Source organism: Strongylocentrotus purpuratus, unplaced genomic scaffold (genome assembly GCF_000002235.5).
Source record: "Strongylocentrotus purpuratus isolate Spur 01 unplaced genomic scaffold, Spur_5.0 spur5_scaffold_14, whole genome shotgun sequence".
In the NCBI taxonomy this organism is placed as follows: domain Eukaryota; kingdom Metazoa; phylum Echinodermata; class Echinoidea; order Camarodonta; family Strongylocentrotidae; genus Strongylocentrotus; species Strongylocentrotus purpuratus.
This window is the reverse complement of record NW_022145599.1, coordinates 25134753-25161845: the sequence shown is the minus strand read 5'-3', so window position 1 is coordinate 25161845 and position 27093 is coordinate 25134753. Positions and strand designations below refer to the sequence as shown.

Here is a 27093-nt window from a genome sequence, read left to right as displayed (position 1 = left end):
GCCTCATACTTTCTTATTAGTCGTCTTTTTCTCAACCTTTTTAAAAATTACTTTATCAGACATTTCTACTTTACAAAGAGAAAATTATTTTAGGGTATAAGTTCTATATTCCACTTAAAACAGCAAGTTATTCTTGGGATGGTTGTTATTTGAGGTTCCTGCCATCTAGAACTGCATTTTCACAAATTTTTTATATAATACTTGAGGGCCGGGGATGGGGGTATATAACCAAGTTCAGAACAGCATTGCCATAACAATACAACTTCTTCAAAAAATGAACAGAGCAGTATTTGTTAAAAACAGTACATTCGCATACTGTGAATGTTTGTTTTTCATGGTTCTGGTTGTTGACCTTTGCTGAACAACATTGCCATAGCAATGCAACTTCTTCAAAAAAAATGAACAGAGTGTGCTGAAGCGTATGGTACAAAGTTCTTGTTTGACTAAACGTCTACTGGTACATGTAGTTTCAAGAAATGAATGACAGAGCAGTATTTGTTAAAAACAGTACATTCACATATTGTTCTGGTTGTTTTTCATGTTTGTTCTGTTTGTTTTTCATGTTTGTTCTGGTTGTTTTTCATGTTTGTTCTGTTTGTTTTTCATGTTTGTTCTGGTTGTTTTTCATGTTTGTTCTGGTCGTTTTTCATGTTTGTTCTGGTTGTTTTTCATGTTTGTTCTGGTTGTTTTTCATGTTTGTTCTGGTTGTTTTTTATGTTTGTTCTGGCTGTTTTTCATGTTTGTTCTGGTTGTTTTTCATGTTTGTTCTGGTTGTTTTTCATGTTTGTTCTGGCTGTTTTTCATGTTTATTCTGGTTGTTTTTCATGTTTATTCTGGTTGTTTTTCATGTTTGTTCTGGTTGTTGACCTTTGCGAACCCATTCACTGACTGAGTGATGGTCATGCACTGAGTCATAATAAAGAGCAATAAATTCCAATCACCAAAACATATTTGCTCTTTAGGTTCATGTTGCTATTATGTATTCAGAATGTGTACACTCTCAGCAGTGAACAAAAATACATGTGACTGTGCCAATAGAAAAACGGGAGGGGGGGGGGGCGGGTGTTCACTCGCATTGCCAAAGGTTCCATTATTGGTGGTCCTTTTTTACCTTAAGGTATATTTTCAGAACTGTTATTGGTTCTTGTTCTTGAAAAAGTTTTAAAACTTTTTGCAAAGTTTCATTATACAATAGTAAACAAAAGTAATGGGTTGTGCCTGAATATTTGCTAGGAAAAAGGGGGGGGGGGGGGTCTGAAAAGCAAAACAATATGAATACACTGTAGGTGAAATAAAGAAAGAAAGAAAGAAATACTACTAATAAGAAAAATATCCTATTGGTTATTTCTGAAGGGTTAAATGTATCCAAATTTCCAGTAACCAAATGTAGATCTATGTTGTTTCTTAAAAGCAGAACATTGCCCAGTAATTGGTACTCCTTTAGTAAGCAAATCATGATTAATATTTTCATATCTGTTAAAACCTACAGGTCTACTAAATGTGAGCTGGATTGGAATACAAGATGTGGCAGACTCAGCAGTCCATTGTACAGAGAAACCTGACACTGATTTTAATGCGGGATTTATAGGAACATGGTATGTGAATTTGATATTATGATAATTCTTTATTTAAATACTTTTAATTAAGTTTTCAAACACCTGGAAAATAACTTATATTTTTTCATGTCCTATCTCTCACATTGCATCTAAATTTGCCTGCACCAGATCAAACTTTTTTTCCCTTCAGTACGCTGAAACCTAAGTGACATTGTACAAATTATACCTCTTTATTAACCTGTACTATTGTATTGTATCTTTTACAGACATTTCAGATATAGATGTCAGTATAGTGGAATACGGTAGTCTTTGACTTTTGATCACCTCGTTATCTTCTCTCATATTGTTTGTTACTTTACAGCGTTCTCATTAGCATCCTATCCCTACTCAGTGTTATCGGCACAATACTAGACAAACACATCGCCCGTAAAGAAAAGCGGAGACCATCCCTCCCACCTCTCCCATCTGACCAAGCCAATGGGTCAAGTGGAGGTCAGAGGTCAACAGAGGTCAGAGGTGATATCTATGCCAGTGTGGACAAGCGCAGGACTAAAGTGGAAGATGGTGTGAAGGGGGAAGAAAATAGCGACCCAGACTCTGTATATGCCTGTGTGGATGACCTCAGGTCAGATAGGGGCATTAAAGATGAAGAAGCTGAAGGTCAAAGGTCAATTGACAAGCCACATCTCGATTCCAGTGTTGAGGGATATGGTGCTACAGGGCAGAAAGAAGGGATATATGAAAGCAAAGCTGGTGATTGTGAGGTAAGGCAGTTGAACTATAGTATGGGTTCAAAGGTAAATCTTCATAATTCGTAAGGGATATTAGAAAAGAGAAAAAGATTAAGAAAGAGACACAGGGAGACAAACAGTCATCCACAGAGGATACAGTTGGGCCTGAAAGTATATACATGTACTTGACAGAAAAACATTTTACTCAAATGTTCACAACTGCACTAATTCCTATCAGGAGTCACATATATGCATGTAAGTTTCTCAGTGTGATTAGTGATGTAAATACTGTATACATTTTTCAGAGAGCAAACTTGTCTATCTAAATTCCTGAAGGGAAAAGTTAGCAGGAATGAGTGAATTTTGGATAATAATGTATATATTGCTTTTCTACCAGGTGTATGTAAACTTTCAGGCCCAATTCTAGATGGACAAGAAATTTAGAAAATAAGTAAAGAGATTAAAGCGAGAGCAATTGAAAGAATATCAAGAATTAACAAATTGGAGGGATAGATAGATAGATAGTACAGATAGACAGATAGACACATAGATAGATAGATAGATAGATGGATAGATAGATAGACAGATAGAACTTTGTGAGTCCCAGCTTTCTGTTGATCTCTGTAACATGTCTATAGTAATTAATAAAACACACTCAATAGATTGACATAAAAGTTGTTTTTGGTGCAAAAAACATGCTAATTCTATCTCTCTAGTTACCGGTATGTGGAAATTAGGATGATTGTATCAGGCCAAGAACACCTGATCGGAAGCACTCATTAACATTTACAAATCATAGGTCAAAATGAAATGATTAGAGCGGCTATGGAGCCTATTGTCATAAAGAGCTAGGAGCACCTGAGCAAAAGGAATACATTATGAATAATACTCATAAAATTTGATGACTTATACTCATAAAATGTAATGACTTTTGTTTATGTTAACCCCAGGCCCTCTTATCCCCACTCCACCCATTTTCTCTTTTACGTGCCTTTGCTAGTTCATGAAAATTTATGAACTAGGACCTACTTTTCACCATTTTATGGTGATGAGTTTCTGTGTTCACAACATAATAAAGGACAAGTAGATTCTTCTTCTTCTTCTTCTTCTTCTTCTTCTTCTTCTTCTTCTTCTTGTTCTTCTTCTTCTTCTTCTTCGTCTTCTTCTTCTTCTTCTTCGTCTTCTTCTTCTTCTTCTTGTTCTTCTTCTTCTTCTTGTTGTTCTTGTTCTTGTTCTTCGTATTCTTCTTGTTCTTCTTCTTCTTCTTCTTGTTCTTCTTGTTCTTGTTCTTCTTGTTCTTCTTGTTGTTCTTCTTCTTCATCTTGTTCTTGTTCTTCTTGTTCTTGTTCTTGTTCTTGTTCTTCTTGTTCTTCTTCTTGTTCTTCTTCTTCTTCTTCTTCTTTGTATTATTATTATTACTGTTATTGTCATTTTTATTATTATAATCAGTAGTACTTAGTTGTAGTATTAGTAGTAGTCTTTGTTATTATTATCATTTTCATTATTATTATGAGTTATCATTATTTTTTATCAGTATTATCATTATTAGTCTTTTTATATTATTATTATTATTAATCACTACCATTATTGATATTATTTCCAACCCCTAATGCTGCACAATATGGAAAGGCGTGTAGACACATCATTGGACCAGTCAAACTTTCTTTTTATCCTTGAGATACATGTCTATGATACTTGTCCAATCTGAATTTTTTTAATGTTTATAACATAAAATGTTTCATCCCCGAGCCCACAATTTTTTTGCAAGAAGATACTTGGTTTGTGTAATATTAAATTTCTTTTTCAGTGTATGCTGCAAGTATTGGTGTTTTTAAATTGCACTGTCTTGAATTTCAATCCTCTTCCTTTTCTTTGACTTTTTCCTTCACAATATTAATGTATTTATATACCGCATTTTCCATATACATGTACATGTTCAAATGTGCTATTACAATATGTACTCCTCACTACCAGTCTATTTAACTAAAAAGATAATATTGTTCCTTCTTCCATCTACAGGTTCACATTGCCTCGGGGCCAGCATCAGAAACCACTGCTTTGCTTGCTGGATCTCATCATTCAGCAGCCAGTGAGAACAAACCCAAGAACAGTAAGTACATAATAGTTCTCTCTCTTTCCCTCATCTTCTCTGTTTCTCCCTGACTTTCTCTTTCTCTTCCCCCCCCCTCTCTCTCTCTCTCTCTCTCTCTTTCTCCCTCTCACTGTATCCTTCAGTTATATCTGTCTGTCTCTCCTCTCCTTGTTCTTTCATTCTTGCTTTATGTGTAGAGGTGTCATGGTCGAGTGGATATGTCACAGGACTGTTGATCACAAGGTCTGTGGTTTAAGTCCCGCCAATGGACTATTCCTTTGGCAAGACATTAATCTACATTTTACACACTCGACCCAGGTGAGGTAAATGGGTACCTGGTAGGATCATTCCTTGGAATGCACTGCAAGCGCGTAGCCAGGATTTCATTTTAGGGGGGGGGGGGGCGGTAGTGAGCGCGCTCCCTAGGGGGAGGGTGCAGGGAGGGGGGAGTTTCCCCCCTCCCTTGCGAAGCGCGAAAGCTTTGAGGTTTCATCAAATTATAAGAGAATGAAGACGATTCGTTGGACCATTCTCGACTCTTAATCCTTATCTAAATTCAGTTTCTGTTGACGTTTCCTTTAGAGAAAGAAGACGATTCGCTGTACCGTCACGGTCCTCGACTCTTAATCTTTGTTTGAATCAAGTTCCCCTGCCTCCACGCGTAGCACGGAAGCTCTGAAGTTTTATTAGATTATTAAAGAAAGAAGACGATTCGTTGTACCATTCTTGACTTTTAAATCCTTATCTAAATTCAGTTTCTGTTGACGTTTTATTAGAGAAAGAAGATGATTCGCTGTACCGTCACGGTCCTCGACTCTTAATCTTTGTTTGAATCAAGTTCCCCTGCCTCCGCGCGTAGCGTGGAAGCTCTGAAGTTTTATTAGACCATTAAAGAAAGAAGAAGATTCGTTGTACCATTCTCGATCGACTCTTAATCCTTGTCTGAATTCAGTTTCCCCCCTCCCCTCCCGCGGAAGCTTTGACATTTCATAAATTATTAGAGAAAGAAGACGATTTGTTGTACCGTTCTCGATTCTTAATCCTTATCTGAATTCAGTTTCCCCCTCCCCTCCCGCGCGAAGCGCGGAAGCTTAGACGTTTCATTAAATTATTAGAGAAAGAAGACGATTCGTTGTACCGTTCTCGACTCTTTATCCTTTTTCTTCCTACGTCCTCTTCCTTTCTTCTTTTTTTCTCTCTTTTTTTTTTTTTTTGGCCGGCGTTTTTTTTTGGGGGGCGACCGCCCCCACCGCCCCCCCCTGGCTACGCGCCTGATGCACTGTGGGCTGATAACAGCTGCCAGAGCTAAAGCTAGGGTAATAATTTCTATACAAGAACTGAATATCATTATTATTTATCTCTTCCTTTCTCTTATTTAAAAATCAGAATTTCCTTTTCCTCTTCTTCCTGTTCTTCTTGTTTCTTTTATTCACCGGTATTACATATGCACTTTTCCTGTTCTGTTCATCCATCCATTCTCTCTCTTGCTTTCCTCTACTTCCCGTCAATATATCTCGTCAATTCTTTTCTCCCCTTTTATTTTATTTTTCTCTTTGAATTTGTTTCCTCTTCCTTTTCTTCATCTTTTTTTCTCAACCCATTTTTTTTACTGCCCGTTTTTCTCCCATGTGTCTCCTCTTTCTCTCTCTCACACACTCTCCCTTTCTCTTTCTATCTCTCTCTCTCTCTTTCTTGTTCTATCTCTCTCTGTGTATGGATACCTCTCTCTTTTCTCTTTGTTTTTTTCTGTCTACAACCTTGCCCTGGAAATTAGCAATTCATTAGAGGACTCACATTTTGTGATATATCTCAATGTAATAAGAAATGTGATGTTATGATACTTCATAATGGTATATTAATATTATAAACATTGGACTTATATGTAGGGCAATTAATCCTAACATTTCTAAGCAAATCAAAGTCATGCATGCACACAAGTAGGTGCACCATATCCACTCCTTTATTACTTTAAAAAAAAATCTATCTACATGTACTTTAGGCTTCAGAAAATAGAGACAATTGCCTTGAAAACAAAGGGATGATAGAGAAGTAATTAATAAGCATATGTATCTTTAATTATTTATTTCAAATTTCAGGTGTTTGGTTAAGTTCTTTATGTTTTATCGTCTCTCACAACTATGACTATACGTGTACTCATACAGAAACGTATCTTTGCATCGTTCCAGGTTTGTGGGTGCAGTTTCTTCTCTGTTTTTCCATGTCTCACAACCTTCCCAGGATTCTTAGCACCAAGCAGGCTGCAGGAGGCATCCCCTGTTTGAATGGGATCCGGGTTATTAGCATTACCTGGGTCATCTTGGGTCACTCATTCTCCATGGTGATGAACGCTGGCTTATCAGGTATTTAATCATTGTTGTTGCTTTCATTAACGTCATCATCATCATCATTATTGTTAGGCCTAAAACAAAAAGATGTTGTATTGCCCTTTGAGACCGACCCCAAAATCTTGAAATCTATGGTCGGCTGTTTTAAAAAGTGTTTTGTTATTACCGTTTTTTTAGAAGAAAAAAATGTATTAAAGCATTCAAAACTGAGAAATATCAGCCCAAAGGGGGAGTAAACAAAAAAAATATAGAGAGATTTCCGACCGACCGACCCATTTTGGGGCATCTACAGGGCAATACAACATCTTTTTTTTTTAGGCCTTATCATCATCATCATCAACATCATTTCACCATCATCATCCACGTCATGATTATCTCATCTTCATCAATTTATCATTATTATCATCATCATCATCAATTTATCATTATTATCAGCATCATCATCATCATCATCATCATTATCATTATCATCATCATCATCATCATCATCATCATCGGCATCATCATCATCATCATCATTATCAGCATCATCATCATCATCATCATCAGCATATTATCAGCATCATCATCATTTCATCATCATCCACGTCATGATTATCATCATCAATTTATCATTATTATCAGCATCATCATCATCAATTCATCATTATTATCAGTATCATCATCATCATCATCAATTTATCATTATCAGCATCATCATCATCATCATCATTATTATCATTATCATCATCATCATCAGCATCATCATCAGCAGCATCATCATCATCATCATCATCATCATCAACAACATCATTTCACCATCATCCACATCATGATTATCTCATCTTCATCAATTTATCATTATTATCATATTATCATTATCATCATCATCATCATCAATTTATCATTATTATCAGCATCATCATCATCAATTTATCATTATTATCAGCATCATCATCATTATCATTATCATCATCATTATCATTATCATCATCATCATCATCATCATCATCATCATCATCATCATCATCAGCATCATCATCATCATCATCATTACCATCATCGTCATCATCATCATCATCATCGTTGTTTTTGTTTTTAAGAAGATAGGGGTTTCCAGAATTCATGAGATAAATGTTTTAAAATGTGCATTGTATTATTTGCTTTTGAGTGGAAGGAAGGCTCAACCAGTTTTCTATCAGAAACCTGAATCAAGAATATTTTAATGTTAACAATGTAATCTCTAATGTTATTGCAATTTACTTCAAAGTTTTTTTTAGTCTTATCACATAATGGTAGACTTCACTTACAAACACTGTACATATATTGGCCATCTTTTTTACTTTTTGTATGCTTTGTCATATTTTATGGAAAACAAAATTCTAATTTGCAGTACTATATTTTTCTCTCATTGTCCTTTTTTTTCTTCAGAAAATATCCTTCTTGCCTTGAAAAACTACATTCAGGATATCACCTTCCAGGTCATTATTTCTGCACCATTTGCTGTTGATTCATTCTTCTTGCTCAGGTAAACAGCCAATACATCATGTCATAGTCACACTTTCCTGTAAAATCTAGCTGCAAGCGCCACATAATCCTGACCGATTCTGTTTTAATTCTTCTTGCTCTCAGATAAACAACCAATATATCATGTCATAGTCACACTTTCTTGTAAAATCTAGCTGCAAGCGCTACATAGATTTTGTTTTAAAATTAATGATGCTGTAGCTGCCACGTAATGCCATGTAATTTCAAGACAAAGGCCACTCCCTGGGGGGTGCGGGGAGGGAGATACTCACATGTTAGGACATACGGGGGTGTGCCGCTCTAATGAGTCACTTTTTCACACAAAAATCCTAAACATGGGTTCCACTTTTAACAAAAATATCATTAAAAATGGGTCAGTTTTTTTCAAAATCTGCACAAAAAAACCCTCAAAACCCGTGAATTGTGAAAAATTTTCGTAAAAAATGACTTGTTTAATAATGGGTAGGGGTTTTGAGGCTTGCACGGCACATCCCGTCCAAACCAAATCTGAGTATTCCCCCCCCGGAGGCCACTTCAAAAGCATGTAATAATGCCCCGAAATGCCATGTAGGCGCCCTAATTGACAAGATGATACTGCAATTGTATGGCTTGACGTGGCTATGCCTCATGTGAAACTGTGATGCACCCTTTCTTCATTGATTCTTGTTTTCTTTCTCTGTTCAAACAGCATGTATGTAGCAAGCAAGAGGAACTTGTAAACAAATACATGATGTACAGACGGAAAAGCAGGTTGGACGATTGAGATTGAGATTAAGATTTATTTGCAAGTATATATTGTACTTTGTTTTGATGCTTTTTAACATGTCACTATATAGGCTTAACAACGTGATTCCAAAATCTCATGATGTACTTCATGTTTTCATTTTTTGATAGTGGTCTTCTCTTGTCATATCTCGCCTTGAAGAAGATGAAGGACCATGATGGCAAACTTTCCTGGGGATGGCTCTACTTACACAGATACATCAGGTCAGTCCCACTTCTAAACGAAAAAAAATATGTGGGCTATATCCGATTGTGCCCCCAGGGGGTGTTTCACAAAGATCCTAAGTTGAAATTTTATCTTAGTTGGACTTAACAATTAATGGAAAGCTGTTAGCATGTTTGAAAATATTTTGTACAAGATATTTTAAAAGGCATAAAATGTTGATTCAAATCATTCATATTTTCTATTATCAAGGAGATCTCATGTTCTTGATGTGGAATTTATGCAAAGTCTAAAATACTTGAGTTTTTGCTTTTGAATAAATTTTATTTTAAGACTACAAATGGCCCCTCCATAATATTTAAGTCCAAGTTAGAGTTATGTTCGACTTTGTGAAACACTCCCCATAGATGGTAATGTATTCTGTTTAGCTTTTCAAGTAGACCATGAATTTTCCCCTTTAACTTGTTTTATTTATGCCATACAATGATACAAATAATATCCCAGTACCGCGTATTTGTCATGGCGTAGATAAACCAAAGACTTCAAGAATATTAAACTGTTTCCCATGCAAGATTAATCTATAACGGTGATAAAAGTTTTGTCATAGAGCTAAACAAAACCAGAAATTGGTGACTTTGCTAAGCCATTGTGTTGCACAATGCCAATAGGTCCGTCCATTGGTGCATAATGTTTTGCTCGCAACATTTAGAAACAGGATAATTCTTGGCAATGTGATGCCCAAATCTCATGACATCCATGTATCAAATTGACCGCACATAATGATTTATATATATTATAGGTTCGAGTCCCGTCAAGGCATAAATGTCCTTTGGCAATACATTGATTTACATTTGCCACACTCAACCAACGATCGCATTTCTAGTTTTGTTTATATAAATCATGTATTAGGTTGCAAGGTGCCCGCACACTTAATTCTATATTTTATGTAGTGTCTTGATTACAAAGTAAAATTTTTATCATATTTTTTATTTTATCACAATTTTTATCATCTGAATAAAAAGTTACTTGGCCAAACATCAAAGCCTCTTGACGCTCATTCACAGGTTCGTGTTCAAAACCAAGTTGATGCCCTAGTGCTCTTTGGTAAGGCATTAATCTTCATTACCAGGTCCCTCAGAGAGGACCTAAAGCCATCGGTCCTTTGGTTGCTTACTAACAAGCATTTAAGCTTTCTTATCAGTCAGGTAAAATAACCACCACTAAACCAACGTATGCCACAGGAAACTATTGCAGTTTTTAAAGAAAGTTTCATCTTTTTGTGTACTAAATGAATGGCAAGTGGGGATGGAAGGGTAAAGTGTAAAGTGCTGTATGTTTTGATATTAAAGTATGCTTAAAAACTTCTCCAGTTATTAATAATAATATTAATAATACAAACAAATTATATAGCGCTTGTGACATAAAAGTTTCAAAGCGCTGTACACAAATCAAGATTACTTCAAGAACAATCAATACTACTAATGGAATTAACATTACTTAAATTACCAAGAAAACAAAATGTACATAACTTAACAAATTTACATTACTAAAGAAATTAACATAACATGTAAATTCCTTGGAAAGTTAACATATAATATCATTATATCAATAATAGCAACAATTTAAAAAGACATAATGTATTGTATAGGTAGGCATTGGTATACTAATTCAAACTTATTTTATACTTATTTGGGTATTTTTGGAATAGATGAGTTTTTAGATTCTTTTTGAAAATGTCAACGGTGGGTGAGTCCTGGATATGGATATGGGGGCACAGACTGAGAAGGCCCTGTAACCATAGTGGTTGTGGGTGCGAGGACCAAGTGCGAGCTGGGGTCTAGATGATGATCTAAGGTTCATGCCCGTTGTCTATTTGGGTGAGATCAGTTCAATCAGGTATGAGGGTGCGCGATGATGGATGATGTTGAACGTGAGGAGAAGGATCTTGAATTGGATACGTTGGGATTAAGAGCCAAGGGTGCAGATGACTGCAGTGATGTGATCTTGCTTTCTAGTGTGAGTGATGAGAAGTGCAGCGGTGTTCTGTTATGTTCTGTTACGGCGGCATAGGTGCACAAAACCTTTATTTTCTTTTTTTCATCAGGTTGACGCCACCCCTGGCTATGGTGATTCTAATCTGGATGTTCTTCCTACCCACTATGAGTCATGGGCCTGTTTCATATCGTTTTGATGCAAAGGTTGACCTCTGCCGGGCTTGGTGGTGGACAGATCTCCTATATATCAATAACTTTGTCCCTCCCGGGGTGGAGCAGGATGTAAGAACTTAGTAATGCTGTTTTAAATGTCATTTTTTTGCGCCCAGCAAAAGGGCGCAAAGTTTGCAAGACTAGCAGAAAGTACATTTCTAGAAATATACTTTTTAAGTTTGTCTTTTCTTTGAAATACATCTACACTAAAAAGGACATTTTGGTACATACAATTTCTAAATTATATGTTGGGTTGTAACTTATTTATTTGGTTCTTTATCCTTTCATTAAAAATCTACAAAATAGAAAATTGATTGAATTTCATGATGGTAGAGGTGCCGTGGTCGAGTAGATACGTCACCGGACTGTTGATCACAAGGTCATCGGTTCGAGTCCCACCAGGGCACTAATGTCCTGTGGAAAGACATTGGTCTACATTTGCCACACTCACCCCGTGATTGCATTTTTAGTTTTGTTACTTTATCCTTTCATTACAAGTCTACAAAATAGAAAATTGATTGAATATCATGATGGTGCCCTTTTGCTGAGCACATAGCGATTTATGTTATGTAGAAAATTATGTATTTAAACAAATCTTTATACATTTAGTTTAAGAAAGAAATTGTGATGTCATCCCTCAAACTGTTTTGTGAGAGGCAATTATTTTGAAATTGTTTTTGGTCTTGGGCAAAATTTGCTTTGTACTGTTTGTACTGTATACACATGCCAGTAATAGATCAAATAATTGTGTTTCTTTCTCACTCTGTATGTTAAAGCCTTGTAGTCCTGTAGAAGTTTTTCAGACCCGGAAAAGTTGTTAAGTACAAGGTTTTTTGGTTGATTTGTGTTCTAGATGGGTATTGAAGTAAATTCAGCCAAGTTGCCAGCTTGGCAACCTTGGGCAACTTTTTTAATAGCCATATTAGCATAATCATCTAATTAGCATATGTGCAATATGTAATAATGTTGCTTATCTCAATCCAGGAAGCCTGAAAATATGGATAATAAGACTTTTCAAGGGTTTTATATGACAAGGAATTCATTTATGACACCAATTTTTATTTTTAAGTAATACAATTGTCTTAAATAGCATTAATTAGCATAATATGTACAATATATGGACTTCATTGTCATTGTTTATCTATAAAGCCTAAAAATGGTGCAATGCAACATTGTAAATCACTTTTGAAAGATTAATCATTAATTCATGAGAAGATATTCCATGTATAATTAGCCTAATTAGCATAATAATCTAATTAGCATATATGTGCAATGTGTAATAATGTTGCTAATCTCAATCCAGGAGGCCTGATAACATGAATAATACGACTTTTCAAGGGTTTTCTATGACGAGGAATTCATTTATGACACCAGTTTTTGGTTCCAAGTAATGCAATTGTCTTAAATAGCACAATGAGCATTAATGAGCTAATAAGCATGTGTACGATATATTATGGACTTCATTGTCATTTTTATCTATAAAACCTAAAAGTGATGCAATGCAACATTGTAAATCACTTTTGAAAGACTAATTATTAATTAATGAGAAGATATTCCATGTAGATGTAGTATAATTAGCCTAATTAGAATGTATACGGTGCAATATGTAATAATGTTGCTAATCTTAATCCAGGAAGCCTGAAAACATGGATAATATGACTTATACAGGAATTCTGCCACCAGCTTGAGCAACGTCGGGCTTGTACTCTCAATGGTTCTGGCTTTGGTTAACATAGACAGATCATAGTTCGCACTGTTGTATTCAACATCCCTGGCCTGTACGTACCTGTCTCACCACATCATCAATTCCATCATTATCATCTGCTTTAACCATCTTCAGTGTGTTTCCGACAGTCTCTCTAAATCCTAGGACTGAAGCCCAACCATCAATGCGTATGATGACCTCGTAATTTCCTAGACATTTCATGAGGTTCAACAACATTGCCTTAAGACCAAGATAACCACCACATTGGACATACGATTTGTGAAGCTAAATAGAGTCCCAAATAATTGATATTCTACATATAGGCTAATTAGGCATATTAGTACAATAATTACATATTAAGCCAATTGCATTACTTAAAAATAATAAATGGTTTCACAACTGAATCCCTCGTCATGGAAAACCCCGGAAACTCATATTATCCATGTTTTCAGTCTTCCTAGTTTAATATTAGCAACATTATAACATATGGCACATACAGTGTATATGCTACTTAGGCTAATTATACAACATTTACATGGAATATATTCTAATGAATTAATGTGTAGTCTTTCAAAAGTGATTTACATTGGTGCATTGCGCCATTTTTAGGCTTTATAGATAAACAATGACAATAAAGTCTGTATATCGTACATATGCTAATTAGCTGATCATGCTATTTAAAACAATTGCATTACTCAAAAATAAATATTGGTGTCATAAATGAATTCCTCGTCATGGAAAACCCTTGAAAAGTCATATTATCCATGTTGTCAGGCTTCCTGGATTAAGATTAACAACATTATTACATATTTCACATATATGCTAATTAGATGATTATGCTAATTAGGCTGATTATACTACATATACATAGAATATCTTCCCATGAATTAATGATTAATCTTTCAAAAGTGATTTACAATGTTGCATTGCACCATTTTTAGGCTTTATAGATAAACAATGACAATGAAGTCTATATATTGTACATATTATGCTAATTATGCTATTTAAGACAATTGTATTACTTAAAAATAAAAATTGGTGTCATAAATGAATTCCTTGTCATATAAAACCCTTGAAAAGTCGTATTATCCATGTTTTCAGGCTTCCTGGATTGAGATATATAATTAAGCAACATTATTACATATTGCACATATGCTAATTAGATGATTATGCTAATATGGCTATTAAAAAAGTTGCCCAAGGTTGCCAAGCTGGCAACTTGGCTGAATTTACTTCAATACCCATCTAGAACACAAATCAACAAAAAAACCTTGTACTTATCAACTTTTCCGGTCATGTACATGGCATATATCTACTGGACTATTGTTAAATACTCTCAGTAACTTGTATTTACTTTAACATTTCCTTCCTTGGTTTATACTTCCATTAAATTCCATTCTTTCTGTCTGCACATAGACTTAAACTGCACTACTAAGACTCATGGCTAACTGTTTAAAGAGAAGCTTGAGTTCTTGGAAGAGGTGACCAATAATTTGTGAGCATTATTGTTATTATACAAGTGTGGAAGAATATCAGATAAAATTTGTTCCCTGCAAAGCATGGCTCTTCAATTGCCTTCATATTCTAAACATGGCATGTAACAGCATAACAATCAGGACGGATTTTTATGCCACATGTTCGTGTAGTCCAATCTCTCTGATGTGTACAGTACTTGTAAATTTACCGAGACTGGGCCAAATTTCTTATAATTTTGATGATTCCAGAACCTTGATGTACACACCAATGCCTATATGCTAGATGATCAACCTTTTTTGATTGATTCCACACCCTTTCACAATGCAATCACATGACCAGAACTCAACTTTATCTTTAAAACTCATTTTGCATGAATTCATCACATCTATATCCATGAAGTGCATAGCCTGGAGCTGGTACCTGGCCAATGACATGCAGTTTTTCATCATTAGCCCTCTTCTTCTCATTCCCATGTATTGGTATGTATGACTGGAAACTTCTGGTGTCAATGATTTGTAGAAATTGTAGACACAGACCATCAATGTCTCATATGGTCTGTGTCTACAATGTCCCACTGGCCCAATGAAAGCTCTTTTCTTTTCCTTTTCCAATCACCTGGAAATATAATTTGTATATATAGGTAGAATGTTTAAAATGAACCTAAAAACAAACTTTACCTGGCATTCTATAGGTAAACAGTTGAGGAGTAAAGAAGAAATTAAAGGATAACAAAAAACTCTGCATATAGGGCTCGCCAAGAACCCAAATCTGACTTGGGTAGTACGTACCATGTACAGCTATTCTATGCGAGTGCGTACGTGTGCGTTAAGTAGTCTACTCTAGAAGATGTTTTACAGCTAGTCCATGGGGTGTTTTTTAGTGCGATAATTATTTGATAAAGACAAAATTGAAGCTCTTAATTGGTTTGACAATGGTATAGCAACATGGAACCCCTTACATCAAGAGCAAAACATGTTTTGTTGATGAGTACACTCATCTCCCTTTCATAGTGGCCTGATTTTCATTGGATGCATCCGGACGAATCCGATGAAACGGCCACTATATGAATGGTGCTGAAGAGAAAACGCTGATAGAATAGCCAATGAAAAGAAGAGAAATATGCGATGAAATTCTCCTGCTCAATCTTGAGCAGGAGAAATTCTCTTTTTTGGTGCGACTCCAATTAAACGGCACTATGAATTGGTTCGGGAGAAAACACAGATGAAAACGGACTAAGGTTGTTATCTTGTTCCGGCTAAAGCTAGTGTACTGGCACTTTTTTGGAACCCAGCTGTGCACTGCACTGTCTGCCAAATCCAAAAAAGCGCGCGCCAGCAGCTAACAAGCGATTGCACAATAACTATTAACTTCCTGCCGGGGCTCGCCACAGCGAGTGAATTTCACCGGCAGTATAAAAGGGACAGCATGGGAAGCGGCAGTTTCACCTTTGTTTACATCAGGCAAAAGGCTATCGGTATTTTCATCGGTGCGACTCCGATAGAAGCACTATGAAAGAGATATAATTCTAACCTTGACCTACTATTAACTCTCTTGGGCTATTATGTAAGACACAAGGGGCTTCTATACAACTATAAATATTGAAGAGATGTACATGTAGGACTATATCTCTATATATGCATGTTTGAAGATTTTCTATGATTCAAGTATTATGTGACCTGTAACATTTTGACTGAAATATTGATTCAAAGTTTCTGACATGAACTGCATTTATCTTTGTAACAATCAGTCAATCCTGCATTATAGCAACCACCTGTCTATGAAGACCACATTTTCCTTTTCCTGTGCCTTGTCATTTGTCATATTTGAACCAGTACTAAAGGAACCTGTACATATAGAGATCAATTGTCTGTAAAGACTACTTTTCTTGTCTCCCTTTAGTGGTCTGTATAATTATGCAGGTTTCACTGTATATCTGTTTATCTTAGTTGCAAATGAGGATTTAAAGCCCCTTTGCACTAGTTTGGCCAGAAGGGATTAGACGTCCCTGCAAGGTCACTGACAGGTGGTTATCTCATCAAATCAGCTCTAAATTAACATAACAAAAAGAGGATCATGGGGGACCAACAGGCACTGATTAGAATTGTTTGCTATAAAGTGGGCACAAGTAGCTATAAGTAGTGCAGTGGGGCTTTAGGAACTGGCCAAGCATTAACGATCCATATTTTCTCATTACAAAAAAAGTTTGGCAAGTTGAGGTGTTTATATGCGGGAGAGAAGTATTAATTTTAATCAGTGTTTCTTTTTAATATGTATTTTATTTATTTTTGGTTTTGAAAGAGATTGTGTAACTGAAGCAGCGAGGGGATGAATTGTTCACAATTTAAAGACACATTCAAAATCACATACCGATATATGCATATACTATTACAAATGGTAAAATTGTAAACACAACAGTACAAAAAATAATAATAATCAGGTATGATAAAGACCATTATTAGTTTTTAAAAAATTCAGAATAGAATGTTAAGTCATAGATTATAATATGTGGAGGAAATGCATTTTACTGCATTAAGATTGGTCATAGGATAATGACAATATTGTTAAGAATGAGGAACTTGCTGGAAAATCTTTCATATATATATAAATTAATGTGAGACTTTACGAAATCCATTATTCATACAAATAAATGTTGAGTGTATATTTTCTTTGTTTCATATAGGTACGGTCTTAAAGGAATGGTAGTCTTAATCACCACATGTGTGGCTAGTTTCATCACAACTGCAGTGCTTTGTTATCAGAATCCAGACTTCAAGGCTGCACTTCTAGCCCAAGGGTGAGACACATTTTTTCAGAGACCTTAAAAATATGCCAGGGGGTTGTTTCACAAAGATCCTAAATTTAACTTATGCAGAGCCATTAGCTTTAAAGTATTTTATAAAAGCTATTTTAAAAACGCTTACAATGTTGATTTAAATCATTCATATTTTCTATTTTTAAGGAGATGCATGTTTTTGATGTGGAGTTTATGAAAAGTCTAAAAAAAAATGGATTTTTTTGTGCTTTTGAATATATTTTATTTTAAGGCTACAAATGGCTATCCATAATGTTTAAAGGTACTATGTCCCTTTTGCAGCCAACTTCAAATTCTGTAGAACTTTGCAGGAATTATGAATATGTCATGTATGTCCTATCTGTGAAATTTAAACGTTAGCAGTGTCCTCATATTCAAATTATGCAAGGAAACCCGTTTACTTGCTAGACTTCACTGTCAGACACTATTGAGTGACTGACTGGCTTTTTTCTTCTTTGGTAATAATATACATGAAAAGAGTTGTAAAAGGTACATGAGCATTTGTCTACATCCATAACCCACTTCTTGTGATGGCCAAGATTAAACTGATTGAATCTTTGCGCAGCATAAAACGTATGACCATTCGGTACAATTGTCTGAAAATCAAGACTATTACTTTTGGGCTCTATAGCCCTAAAGTCGATTTGACGACTAATAGTCGTTATTTTCCAACTTGAAGACATTTTCAAGCCCCATCTTTTTTAGGGAAGTTCTAAGTTAGTATTATCTTTCAAATGCAGTTGGAATTTAACTTTTTCATTTTTTTGGCCTGCAAATGGGACATAGTACCTTTAAGTCCAACTGAAAGTAAAGTTCGACTTGGAATCTTTGTGAAACACCCCCCTGATGTATGAGTAGAATGGGCATAAGTTTCTGCACACATTGGATCCATTTCTGTTTCATGACTATATTGCGTTCGATGCCAGGAATTTAAAAAAGAAAAAAACACATTGAGATATTCAAAATCATTTACCTCAAAATTTGCTATTTTTTCAACTTTTCAACAATATTGCTTTTCATCTATAAGTTTTCAGAGGCTTTTTATTTTGACAATGTAGCAGTAAAAGAAAAATACTGTTGTAGTGAATTATGAAGTCACAATATTTCTGGAATTCTCTTTGCCAATAAATTAACTACTAAAATAAATGGCTTTTCTTGTTATGTAACTTGATTTTTAATGGATCAAACATTGCATTAATGAAATGTTTGAAATATACTTGAAGTTTGGGCTCCCTTGGTAAAAAAATGTAAATTTAAGGAATAGTAATGAAAATAAACCTTATTGGCTTATTCATCAGCGATATTACATACAATGTACATTAAGTCATTTACTTATTGATTCAACCCTCCAGGGATGTTTTGGTTAGAGCATTGAAAATGAACCATGTAAAATGTTCAGAAGAAAATCCAACCTGAACAAACATCTTATCTGTCAAATAGAAATTGTAATCACTATATGTGTGGGCACTTCAAATTTGGCGTAATCGATAATGTCACAGTGATGAAGGTATGGGACAACTTTCCCATATGTTTTAATACACACACAATGACTAAAATGTCAATTTTTCAAAACTTATAACTCAGGAGGGCTGTTCCTGTTTAGATGAATAATGATATGCTTTATCCATAACATATTTTGAGTAGTGTACGAAGGGAGAAGACGCTTATCAGAAATATAAATTTATAATATTTTTGTAAATGTCAAACAGGAGAGCTGCAATGGCCATGACTTTATCACAATCCATTTGCATAGACTTTGCTAGTGATCTCATATTTTAAACATTCATAACTCCAATATTATTAGTCTGAATTATTTCAAACTTCCACCACTATGTTTTTCTTGTTTTTCCTTTTTCATATAAATACAGTGCGTCCCAGAATAAACGAAACCGAGAAGTATCGATGTTTTATCATAACTTAATCACAACTATAATTAATAAATGATACATATTTGGAAAGCTTAGAGTCTCCTCTTTCATGTGATGCTACTCAGATGATGTATATTTCACGCATGAGTGATTAAAAGTAATTTGAAGGAAGTAAACCAAAAAGACGTTTGGCGGGTGGTATCTGAATTTCGAAGAAAAATTCACATTTCTAGAAAGTTGAGTTTCTGCCCTTTCATATGACACCTCAATCAGGAAAAATGAGCGAGGAATGACAAAGTTCTGTTTGTTTAAAGTAGCCCTTACATTTCCATAATTTTATTAAACAAATTCGTTTTCATTGGCTGCCCGCCGTATCAATAAACAAAATTAACAAAGACTTAACTCTGTTTCGTTGACAATCAGCCGTAGACGAGAGTCTTCATGCATGGCTGATTGTCAACGAAACGGAGTTAAGTCTTTTGTCAAATCTGCTTTTTGCTACGGCAGGCACCCAGTGAAAACGAATTCGTTTGTTAAAATTATGAAAATGTAAGGGCTACTTTAAACAAACAGAACTTTGTTATTCCTCGCTCATTTTTCCTGATTGAGGTGTCATATGAAAGGGCAGAAACTCAACTTTTTAGAAATGTGAACTTTTCTTCGAAATTCAGATACCGCCCGCCAAATGTCTTTTTGGTTTCCTTCCTTCAAATTGCTTTTAATCACTCATGTGTGAAATATACATCATCTGAGTAGCATCAACTGAAAGAGGAGACTCTAAGCTTTCCAAATATGTATCATTCATTTGTGATTAAGTTATGATAAAACATCGATACTTCTTGGTTTCGTTTTTTTTGGGACGCACTGTATAATTATTGTAAGGGTAGGATTGCCCTTCAAATGATTTTTACTACCATTTAGCTTAGGTGAAAATATGAATTCATTATTTGCTGGGGTCTAGAATTCTACATATATGTTATTCATGCTGCCTTTTTTCACCATATTGAATTGCGTTCTGTAATCTTTTTTTTTTTTTTCTTTAATAAAATCATCTTTATTCAATATTGCTTTCGACATTACAAAACATAACAAAACATATGTGAATATACATACATAATATAACCAATAGAATCAACAACAAGAATATAGCTGATTATACAAGATAATTTTTTTTTTTAAAAGCAACACAATGTTTTTCCACCATTATCAAAAGATACAAATTTGTTATTTTTAACATAAATGTATTGTTCAAGTAATCTTATTGTGTCCTTGTGTATTCAAAATCAGAACGGGAGGTATGGCGGTCACTGCTCCTGGTACTGGATACATGTTTGCAACAGATTTCCAGGGAATCGTCTACAACAAACCATATTGTCGTATCCCACCATACCTTGTGGGCATGGCCCTGGGCTACGTCATGTATGATATTGGAAACAAGAAGATTAAACTATCTCCAGTAAGTACACCCAAATGATAAGAGACTTCTCTTGTTTAAGTGCTAGAGAGCAAGAACGAAAGGCGATTAGCTCAGAGTGGTTGAGTTGAGGTTTTTATTATCCAAACGTTTAAATACAGTAATATAACAATAATAATAATAATAATAAATGTATGTTTAACAAATATCTCTGATGAATAATAGGGACCAGAAAATAGCATAAAATGCTAATCGTGTCTTCATTATGGTTCTATTAAAAACTTCAAGTCTTTTACTGTATGTGGTTGAATTCGAAGAAATCTGTCAACAAAATATTCTAAAATGTGATTGAAGGATCATATTCTTGTTCCAACAAAATCTGTTAATTTAGTGATATAAAAGACAAATTTAGCCTTTAATTTAAGTGATTTCCATGTGTGCAAAATGTACTCTAAAAAAATAGCTGCGCAAGTATCTATATTTACAATAACACCACCATTCAAGACACTATTTACATTTCAATCACTTTTAAATGCATTTTAATTCAATTCAGTTTACCCCCTGGTAGTAAAGTTTTTCACCTGGTAAGTTTTTCCAGATGAGCCAGGGTCACAGATAAGAATCTTCCACTGTATCAGATCTTTGGCTGCGCATAAAGTTACGCATATTCAGATGTACTGTATTCTCATTCCCCGTACTCACTTTAGACTTTGTTTTTTTTTAATCTTTTTTTATTCATTGTATTTCAAAAAAACAACAGAGGATACAGAGAGAGACAAAATGAATTCACAATTTGGTGTTTTAAAAAACCCAGATGTTTCATTTGCCACTCAAAAGTCTTGTTGTTTGTATATTTGTGTTTTTATCTGGAGATTCTCGACTGTGACACAGGCAGTAGATAAACAGTTCATTTTTATACTATTGTAGACTGATTAACCCAAAATCACCATGATAGATATAAAATGATTGTCCAACATATACATTTATGTTTATATAATTATGTAATTTCATACCTAGGTATTTGTAGCAGCTGGCTGGGCCATTGCTAGCGCCTTGGGCATAGCGGTGGTCTATGGTCTCTATGATGCGAACAGGGGTGCATCCATAACGACTCGCGCTGCTGATATCATGTACCTTACATTCAGCCGCTTCACCTGGGCCCTGGCTCTTTCCTGGGTCATATTCGCCTGCCATTATGGATACGGAGGTATGTGGAAGAGCTAGAAATTTGCAGTTGTCCTGGTGCCATTTACCACTAAGAATCTTTGAGTGGGGCATATAAATATCTAAAAGTTATTTCATATAGCACGTTTTCCGTGCAGTTACACAGCATTGCACACATTGTTCCACATATTTGGGGTCACTTAAACAATAACATATCACTTGAAAAAGACAGGGTCAGTCAATACGGTCCATTATCCTCTGTAAGAAAATAATTGGGACTTTAGAAGTTTCTTGTATTGTTCGACGGAAGAAGCAGTCTTCACAATAGTAGGTAGCTGTTTCCACAACTTTACTGCAACAGACAGAAAAGACATTTTTCCTGCACTGTTTCTTGGAGAGACGTTGATTGTGGACCTATTGTGCTCATATTCTAAGGATAGAGTTAAAACCCTTCTCATTGGCTGACCAAGAGAATGGCCATGGCCCCACCATTTGGAGCTGTGGGAGGGCTGGTGCAATATCCATTGGAAAATATAAGGACAATTTCACTCGATCCTCTTCCATGTCTAAAATAATGTTCTTAGGAACTGTAAAAATGAAGAAATTTTGCGTAATCTTTTGGACAATTGTGGGAACTACCCCTGCTTCTGGTGATCAGCAAACAATGAACTTAAGCATCAGTTTTTAATATTTCAGGGGTGTTATTCTGAACCTTATGTTATATTTTATACTACAAGTATTTTATACTACAGTATATAATATAACATGAATTGTCATAACAATTCAAAATCAGGACTGGTCATTAGTTAATACCTGTGCAAAGCTGGCTATGTTAATGTAAAGTTGAGAGAGACATCTCCTGTGTGTGTTTAATGATAATATTTTATGCCATTGCTTTTTACTCTTTCCAGGAGTGGTCAATGACATTTTGTCGTGGAACTTCTGGGTGCCCCTCAGTCGATTGACATATTCAACCTACCTTATACACCCCATCATACAGAGCCTGTATGGCTACAGCTTAGCTCTTCCTATTCATTGGTCAATTATAACATTGGTAAGTCTCTACTCTTAGCAAACTCAAGTTTTTTTTAAATACCATCCTCAAATTCACAGACATCAGATTACAGCTGCATGAGCAGGTTACTAGCTAGACTCAAAAAGAAAATAACTAGGCTTCTTTTGAATTATCCATTTATTATTTTTTGGTAAAAATTAGGCTTCAGAGGGGGGGGGGGGGGGGGGAATTCGTTCCAGTGTTTGCTAGAATAAAAATCATATGTTTGTTTTTATGACATTTACAGTCCCTTTAGAGGTGTTGTGGTCGAGTGGATACGTCGCTGGACTGTCAATCACAAGGTCCGCGGTTCAAGTCCCGCCGCCGCACTTGAATGTCCTTTGGCAAGATATTGATCTACATTTGCCACACTCCACCCAGGTGAAGTAAATGGGTACCTGGTAGGAATTTATTCCTTGAAATGCAAGAGCGCCGTATGGCAGCCGTGCTAAAGCCAGGGTAATAATCGGGAGCGCCAGGAGGGTCAAATCTGACTGACATGTGTGCTATACAAGAACCCATTATTATTATTATTATTATTTATTTATGCACAACTTAACAAAAACTCAAAATACAATTAAATGATTTTCAGCAAGGGGTGAATTATTTGGACTGGTTGGTCTCGTAATGATAGTAGGCTTTAATGCAATTGCAAAGACTTTGCAACACCAAACTTACCCTATTTCAGTAGCCATGTGCAGCACCGTTTGAAATGTACAGACATGACAATGACATATTAAGTAATCTGTACAGGGGGGGGGGTGTGTTTCATAAATCTGTTCGTAAAGTTACGCATGACTTTACGAACGACTTGTATATGAAAAGCCAGATGGGATGCTCAATCATTATTAAATACATCAACTAAAGTTAAACTGTGCAGATGTAGATTAACATTCTTTAAATGATAACAAACATTTTTAATGTACAGTATATTTTTTGCCATAATTTAATTGAGGTTATTGACAATATCACGGAAAAACTGTGGGCATGCTATCTGGCTCTTCATATACACAGGATCCTATACAAAGCACAGGATCCTATAAAACCACATATCTCTTCACCACTTCATAAACAATCAGAATCATGAACTCAGTGCATTTTTCTTTTCTTTTCTTAAATTGCATAGAGACATGCAATTTTGCCTATGTGTTGTGCGCTATATAAAAATGTTGAATTATTTTTATTATTATTATTAAAAACTTTACGAACAGCTTTATGGATTTCTATTTAGAATGGGGTAATGAAATTGCCTAGCTTGAGTTGATTTCTTGAATGTCTTTATGATATTGGTCTTTGCTGTTTCCATGGCAAACAAGATCCTGGCCCATTATGGTAGGTTCCCACTGCCGATCAAACCAACCCGACCAAGCTCGATCAAGCTATTTTGGCCTGGTTGGGCTCGGTCGGAAAGGGCGATCGGGGTCGGTCTACCTTGATCGGGGTCGGTCTACCTTGATCGGTATCGATCTGGCTTCCTACACAACAATTTTTGGCATGTCAAAAAATATCGTATAGTGGTCGAGTAGGCAAGCGATCGTAGAGCGATCGTGTATTGGTCGAGTAAAGGTCGAGCTGATCGGGGAAACGATCGTATAGAGGTCTAGTTTGGTTGGGGTGGCCCAATATGAAATGTAAAGAAAGATTAGGATATGTTTCAGGGCAGCGTTTCATGAAACCAAGTATAATTTCGCCGACAACGCATTGAAATGCGTGAATTGAATTTAACACGTATTTCAATGGGATGTTAGTGAACGTGTACTATTATATATGACAGTTTCATGAAATGATGCTCTGGGCCCTGTTGCATAACACTCACGAATGATGGTAAATTTGCCATCAATATTAACTACCATAGCAACGTCACTCAACAGCCAGTTTTATGTAGTGAGGCCCAGATGTATTTCAAGCAGTCAACTCAAGTGCAATCACTTTGAAATGTACGGCTTTGTCCCAGAGTTGTTGAGCCACAGATCAAAAGCTAAAGCAATAAGGATATACAGTCAAACCTGCTTTAGTGACCACCTGTCTACAAAGACCACCTGTCTACAAAGGCCACATTTGTTGTTTCCCTTGAAAATGGTTTCTCATTAAATCATGTACTAAAGGAACCTGTCAACAAAGACCACCTGTCTACAAAGGCCACTTTGTGTGTTTCCCTTGGGCGGTCGCTATAGACAGGTTTGACTGTAGTAACATTTTTATGGCGCTTAATACTACGTTTCTAAGAGCTTCACATTGTAAATATTATTACCCCCGTCATTGGATTTAATTGCTAAACCGCACATGATAGTGCACATGGTCGCTCTTGGGGGAGTATTCAAGCCAGGCCAATCCAACAGTATTAAAATGCACATCCTACCGGGGACCCATTTAACACCTGGGTGGAGAATGGCAAATGTATATTAAAGGACAAGTCCACTCGAAAAATAACTTACTTCCAATAAAAGCAGAAAACTAGACAAACCAATCAAAAAAAGTTTGAGCAAAACGATAACTAATAAGAAAGTGATGAATTTTTGAAAAAGTTTGTAAAATTATGGAACAATAAGAATCACAACACAAACTGCCAAGATGGTTATCAGTTTGTGACGTCATGTCCTCACTATTTATCAATTGCTCTATATGGTTTAATCCCATTAATTTCCCTTTTTATTCCCCAAAACTTGATTTCCCCATGCCTTTTGCCAAGGTTATATGATTTGTATCATATTGCGTGCATGACATTTCACAAAATCTTTTATGAACTTTGAAGAATTTATACTATTTTCTGAATATTGTATATTCATAATTATTGATTTTTATATAAATAGTTTATCAAAATTTACAGTTTTCATGATTTAACTGGAAAAAAAATTACTCTTTATTATATAGTGCATCCACACAAAAAAATATTACTTTTAATCTAACTTGGATGCTGGTGTGAAGAAATGAGATTCTTAAGGAGAAAATAGGAAGTTTATATCATCAATATAAAGAAAATAATTAGTGGATAGTGAGGACATGACGTCACAGACTTATGAGTGAGTTGCCAATTTGTCTAGTGATTTTCAAAGTTTTGAATGTCATTAAAAATTCATGACTTTCTTATTAGTTTTCCGATTTTGGTCAGACTTTTTTTGATTGGTTAGTCTGATTTTTCTGCTTCTATTGAAAGTAAGTTATTTTTGGAGTGGACTTGGGCTTTAATGTCTTGCCAAAGGAGATTATTCCTACGGCGGGGAATGGAATCGTGAACCATGTGATCCACAGTCTGGTGATGTACGTATCCACTACACCATGATACCTCTACGTAATAATATCTTGATTCCTTCTTTGTTATTGACCATCACAGAGTCACCTGTTTGCGGCCTTTGTGCTCCTGGCGCATTCCTGTGCTTTGGCCATGTGTGTCTTGGTAGAGTTTCCATTTGGAAACATGGAGAAGATGTTACAGACCATTGTCCAGTCAAGGCATGAGCAATGTACTTCATGAGCTCACCTACATGTATAGTGATATTTCCTACCTATTTTTTAATTAGGTGGTCTGTTATCAACAGACCACCTATTGATTTCGTCAGAATTTTCTTTATTATTATTATTATTATTATTATTATTATTATTCTTTATTTTTATTTCTCCCCGTTTTTTGTGGCCCGGATAACTCAAGTTTGGTTTAGTTAATTTCATTAAATTTCGGCACAATTATAGGTCATTGTAATGAGACGTGACAGGAACATTTTCAAGGTCATTAGGTTATCGTGACGTCATCCAGGCGCCATTTTGTGAAATCACGTTATCCATCATATCTTCATGATGCATCAGCAAAGGTCATTCATATTCATATCACATATACTTTAGGTCCAGGGTCAACAGGTCATGTCATCAAAGGTCACATAAAGGTCATGACGCGCGCGTATGTGCGCGTCAAAATTTTAAATTGCTCAAAATCACTTAACTATTAAACGAGAGTACGAATCAGGTCATTTTAAGCATTTCAACATTTTCCGTCCGTTTGTGTCCCCGCGCGCGGTGTGCGCGCTCACAGCGCGCGAAAAAGGTCAAATTCAAAATGTTTACATGATTTGGATTCCTCTTAATGTAATTAACAATTTACATTAATTTCAGTCACTCTTCATATTTCATAAGGCCGTGAGCGTGCGTCAAAGTTCAAAATCCGCGCGTGCTGCTATGGGCAATATAATGCAAATTTCATCAAAAACATGCCATTTTAAAAATCG

General features: G+C 35.5%; 1 protein-coding gene across 1 annotated transcript; it reads left to right on the top strand.

Moving 5' to 3' along the window:
• The first annotated feature begins 988 nt into the window (after positions 1–988).
• LOC100889592 (nose resistant to fluoxetine protein 6) lies at positions 989–26385 on the top strand. Its single transcript, XM_030985166.1, has 14 exons — positions 989–992; positions 1490–1595; positions 1918–2320; positions 4307–4397; positions 6566–6739; positions 8135–8231; positions 9125–9217; positions 11281–11452; positions 14964–15043; positions 17245–17358; positions 20532–20700; positions 21676–21865; positions 22734–22876; positions 26208–26385. Exons 1-14 carry the CDS (start codon positions 989–991, stop codon positions 26346–26348), a joined length of 1977 nt encoding a protein of 658 aa, XP_030841026.1. The 3' UTR covers positions 26349–26385.
• The last annotated feature ends 708 nt before the right edge of the window (positions 26386–27093 follow it).

Bases quoted from the DNA above. Each gene is read 5' to 3' on its own strand.
- LOC100889592 (XM_030985166.1), top strand. The intron at 1,596-1,917 runs GTATGTGAATTT...GTTACTTTACAG, and splicing joins GCGGGATTTATAGGAACATG to CGTTCTCATTAGCATCCTAT. The intron at 9,218-11,280 runs GTCAGTCCCACT...TTTTTTCATCAG, and splicing joins TACTTACACAGATACATCAG to GTTGACGCCACCCCTGGCTA.